Source organism: Helianthus annuus, chromosome 16 (genome assembly GCF_002127325.2).
Source record: "Helianthus annuus cultivar XRQ/B chromosome 16, HanXRQr2.0-SUNRISE, whole genome shotgun sequence".
In the NCBI taxonomy this organism is placed as follows: Eukaryota; Viridiplantae; Streptophyta; class Magnoliopsida; order Asterales; family Asteraceae; genus Helianthus; species Helianthus annuus.
Window position 1 is genome coordinate 3,375,943 of NC_035448.2, and position 5,621 is coordinate 3,381,563.

Sequence of the window (5,621 nt, forward strand, 5' to 3'; positions counted from 1 at the left end):
CATTCTGTCAGTACCTAAATATGTTATTTTGTGCAAACCACAAAGACTAACTATTAATACCCTAGAAGTTAATACCTCCAAACGTTACAAAATGAAAAGTTAATACCCTAGAAGGTGATTTTAAACTATTAATACCTATGTATGTTATTTTGTGCAAACCACAGGGACTAACTATGTAATTAACTCTTATTGTTATGAATTTGAGTGTCCTTTCACTACGACTAAAATTAGATTATTAGTCCATGTGTGGTACTATTTCATAACTTTTCATTAACACATTAAAAAGTGACCTTTACATCACTGCCACGTAGACATGACTTCATATTCATTTTTTTACATTTAGTATGTAATGGCTTCACAAGTTTCCACTATCCATCATCCATTAAATAATATTCAAAGCCTAAAAATAAAATTAAAATATAGTTAATTTCGGTGGTTGAAAAACCTTAGGGCTCACAGTCATTCCTTCACGAGCGTGGACTGCATTATGCCCCTCCCCCCTATTAACACCCCAAGGGGCTCCCCTCCATTGTGGCCAAGGACCTGATCTTATAACACATAGCGCTAGTGTGCACACTTTCATTTTGCATTATAAAGGTTAGTTTGAACGCTTTCATTTTGCATTTTTAAGGTTAGTGTGTTTTTTTTTGCTCCTTCCCGCTTCCCTCTTCTTGTGCTTGGTTTCCTCACTGTGCTCGTTTTTTCCCTTTCTTAGCCTTAGTGGTTTGTGGTTTCGTTTCGGGCATAACATCATCGTCTATGCCTAAAGAAACGAAATCATGCTCGGGTTCGGGTTTGAGTCAACGATTGGGACGGTGGCATTTGGATTGCTTGTGAATGCATTTCCTATTGCGTTAGCCACACGTTTTGGTCTTGACTAAAACCGCCAAACGAATATGGATCCATCAGTGTCGTGGGGCATACGAGTAGGGGTTGGGCCGAGGGAGTAGTGGGTGTGCTGGGAAAGAATGGAGGCGAGTTCGGTCGGCTCGGATCCATGATTTTTTTGGTATAAAATGAAGATTGGTTAAAGAGATTAGAAAAGCATTTGAGTTGTGTGATAGTTCTAAATGGAGAAATGGTTTAACTAGGTTTTCAATATTTAGTTTATAATTTTTTGTTTTGTTTTTTGTGACCGTTGAACGACGGTCGAAAATGCAGAGCGGGGATGAGTTCCTGTGTGCACCGATATTTGAATGGGGGAGCGGTGTTCCTCGACGGGGGAGGGTGCAACCTCACTCCCTAATGTTGTCCCTGCCCCCACACCCTTCCGCCTGAGAGGCTTTATCTCTCTTTACCCACTCACAAAACATAAAAACATTTGAGGTGTTTTGGTTTGGATTTTGTTTTTATAGAACCATAATTTGGCCCAATATAAGAATTTGTTTAGCACATGATTTACAAAGTTGTTTCTAAATAGAGCCTCTGAACCGAGCTGTCAACACCTTTAGAAGTATAAATCGACACTTATATATCCTCGTGAGATTTCACATTCTTCCTATGCGAGACACTTAAACAAGTTCCAATTATACCGTTGTGGTGTGTTTACTTTTTTTTTCTTTTACGCTTTGATAAAAGTTTTGGTCAAAATCGAACGGGTCAAATATAATTGATTTTTTTATTTATTACCATGACGAACCAAACTGATACCCTCTGAACAACTTCTGTAACTGTACCAATATTTTTTTTTATGGTTGTCAATACAAATTTCGTTTCGATTTTGACCGAATAATGTTTAAAATAAAGTTGTATTGAAAAATATAGTTTTTTTATCATACGCTATAACAACACTCTGTAACGTACTAGTGTCATGACGAACTAAATTGATACCGACTGAACAACAACGGTAACAGTATTGTTACAATCGGGAGGTTACCAGTATTAGTTTATATCGTTTTTGATCGATTTAAAACACATGTCGATATTCTTTTGAGTGTATCACAACTTCATAATGTTGGGTTTTGGCTTTCGGTTGCAATATGGGTGTGAAACTAGCTTTTATGAATTCTACATAATATAACGAGAATAACAATTACATAAGACAACATCAACTCATCAACCAACCCTAAAGCTAACATATTTAATTGAAATGCAAGGACACCATATAACTATAAAATCCTGAACTAGAAATTAACAATGTACAAAAATCCTGAATCTTTATAGAAGAAGAAACATATTCATAAAATACAAACCATATAATGGCAAGCTACAAAAATAAATTAAATTTAAAAACCCCAAAACAATAGAATTAATGTGAACGTATCACTTGTAGGAAACGTTTCTCTAAAGAGAAAAGAGAAATTCTTTTTTTTTTTTTTTTCAAACTAACAATAAAAGAAAAGAAAAGAAAAGGAAAGGAAAGGAAAGGAAAGAAGAAAGCATCAAAATTAATATCAATTAATTACAACCTTTTCTTTCCACGTAATACAAGTGTAATAGATATGTTTCAATTGGAATGATTCATGACTTCAGTCAAACTTCATTTTCTCTTTATAAGATACCTTGCTTTAGCATATTTACAATTTCTTTAATTATCATGAGAAGTATTATGCCTATAAATGCTACCTCATATTTTCATCTTCCATTGTGCTATCTTCCAAACTATTAAACTCTCCTTTGATTTTCTCTCTTATTTTGTGTCTATTTCTTCTTCTCATACTACTTTATTTTTATTAGAAAATGATGAAAGAAAATATGATGTTTGAACACGAACATCCATTTAGTCTTATAGACTTGTGGTCGGAGCAACTGCGACGTGAAGAAGAGTCTGAAGAAGACGAGGAGGAGAACGATGATGTTTTAATTGCAAACCAAGACTTTCAATGTTTGTGTTCCAGATGTGGGGAAGACATCAAGTGGTATCATAGGTATTACTACTCTTGTTGTCATTGTAGTGATTACTTTGTTCATAAATTTTGTGCAGAGCTTCCACAAAGATTGGAAGACGTTTGTGAGGTTGGTCATGCTCTTGACCTCACCCAATCGGCATCCCATTTGAACTGGAAGGGCGGATGGTCCCGGGAGTACGATTGGAACTGTAATATTTGTGGTAGGTATCATAAGTCTGGAGATTTGTGGTATCGTTGTGATCGTTGTTATTTTCAATTTGATGTAAATTGTGGTACGAAAATGCTACAAAAAAATGTCATCCATCATCCTAGCCACAAACACCCACTAATTTGCTTCCCAAAACAAATTTTAGACAAGTGTGATGCATGTGGGAAGGAACATAAGGGGAACTTCTATCATTGTTCCATTTGTCTCTGCTCTAAAATTATTCATAGTGATTGTGCTTTTCTACCACAAAAGTTGCAAATCCAAGATACTACAAATGATGTCTTTTCCCATATCCATCATCTCACCCTTGCTTATTCCTTTCCATACGATGATCAAATATCTAAAAACTGGCCAGGGTGTAGGGTATGTCGTAATGGGTTTAGTGATCAATCAAATCTTTGGATTTATAAATGCGAGAAATGCAGATACTATACCCATCTAGATTGCGCAACATCAAGAAACGAGCCATTCATGACAATCCTCAAGTCTCCAGGTAGACCTAACTACCTACCTAATATGTATATAGTTTTTTTTTGTTTTTTTTTTCTGTATATGCTATTGGTTTATGCTCATTTAACATTACAATGTTGTTTTCATCAGGTACAGGCAGTAAAAACTACAACGATGATGAACATCCTGATCTTCTTCATCTTCCGTTTCCAGATCCATCTTATAGCATACTAAAACACTTGTTTTCCATGGAAAAAGGATTAAGTACGTTAGAAATTTCTAACAAAATCACCTGCAAAGCACAAGGTATTATTCATAAACACCCACTAATTCTAGAGGATATCACAATCCCCACCTCTTCTAGAAAAAAATCAATATCCTATCATGACCCAATGAAGAGGATTCAACTTTTGTGCGACGGCTGTGTGAGACCAATTACGAGTGGCCCAATTTACGTGTGTGACAGTGAGGGGCAATGCAACTTTGTGCTCCACGAGTGGTGCTCCCAGCTACCTGCTGAACTGAAAGACCACCCTGCTCATCGACAACACACCCTGATTCTCCATTCAAAAGCCCCTCCTCGTAAGTTTTTTGGGGTGTTTAGGTGTGGTATTTGCCGGTTACATTGTAATGGATTTGCCTACTGTTGTATGGATTGCAACAACTGCATCTTTGACGTTCACTGCGCCTTCTTACCAAAAGAAATCACTCATACTTCTCACCCAAATCACCTCTTTTCTAGGGTTCATCACGGAGCTTGGGATAATTGGTGTTGTATTTGTCGGTGTTATACGGATATGAATTATTTTTCTTGCCGTACTTGTAATGATTTTAGTCTACACGCCAAGTGTGCTTTGTTTATACCGGAGACAACTTGGAACAAGTGTGACAAGCATCCTATGAAGCTGAGTTACTTTCCGATTGAGAACCATAAGAGTGACTATTTTTGTGAAGTTTGCGAGCGAGAACTTAATCCTGAGCGTCCATTCTATCACTGTCATGAGTGTATGCAGTCTATGCATACAACTTGTGCTCCCTCAATACTTCAGTATGAAACATATGACATTGATGACAAAGGCGTTTATGAGTTTGTAAATGTGAAGTTTGGGGGCAGATATGAGAATAGTAAAGTGCATCCACACCCCCTTTCTTTCGTTCAAGGGATTCAAGACGATGGTGAATGTCACAAGTGTGGTTACAAGCTCCAATTCAAAATGATCTTTAAGTGTTTAACTTGTGAGTTTGCAGTTGATTATGACTGTTGTAGTGAGACATCTGAGTAAGTAACATATATAATTGTTGGTCCGTATGTCTCAAATACAGTATGTGTTCTATTTTGTAATTCATGTTTGTTTACGTTCATTATTTTGATTTCCAACCCCTTCTGTTCCATTGTGGTTAAATCCGGATTCTGTCAGGACCGATGAAAATAAACCCCTTCTGGCCTACAATCCAATATGAAGATGAATTCTCAACCCCTGTTCCATTATTTTGATGTCAGATTACTACAATTGTTCAGTGTTCTTGATGAGTTCCAACCATGGCCGGTGATTTCATTTTCAGCTACTTTATCTGATTAATTTTGCATAGAAAAGATAATATGTAGCCATAACTTATTGGATTTGATGATAATACATGGGTAGACAATTTGATTATTGGCTGAACTGAACTAGTTTCCACCTCTCTAAATTGTATTTAACATATGCATACCACATGCTCGACAAAATGTAAGTGTGAGTTCTAAAATAAAAATGAGCCTTGAGCATTGAGCAATCCAATGGCTCAAAATAAAAATGAAAGAAGTATACACATGTTTCTGTTAGTTTTGGTCATATAACATTGAAGGGCAATCATAAGATGGAGTTCATTAAATTAAGTATACTTATGCTTGGAAGATAATAACAAAAGTAATAAATCATGAAAGCATGCGCACAGTTGAATGAACTTTCTTTTTCATGTCTATTGCAACTGTGGGCATATTGATGATGCATATAAGGTGTTCGATTAAAGTCTTGAGAGAGATGTTGTTTCCTACAATGTAATATTGGATGGGTTTATTAAGGCTCGGGAGATTGAACGTGCTTGTCAAGTGTTTGATGAAATGCCTATAAGTG

At 36.3% G+C, this 5,621-nt stretch overlaps 1 protein-coding gene across 1 annotated transcript; it reads left to right on the forward strand.

Moving 5' to 3' along the window:
• The first annotated feature begins 2,604 nt into the window (after positions 1-2,604).
• On the forward strand, positions 2,605-5,188 carry LOC110917598. Its single transcript, XM_022162108.2, has 2 exons — positions 2,605-3,550; positions 3,658-5,188. The coding sequence occupies exons 1-2, from the start codon at positions 2,680-2,682 to the stop codon at positions 4,788-4,790; spliced, it is 2,004 nt and encodes a 667-aa protein (XP_022017800.1). The 5' UTR covers positions 2,605-2,679; the 3' UTR covers positions 4,791-5,188.
• Positions 5,189-5,621: the final 433 nt, after the last annotated feature.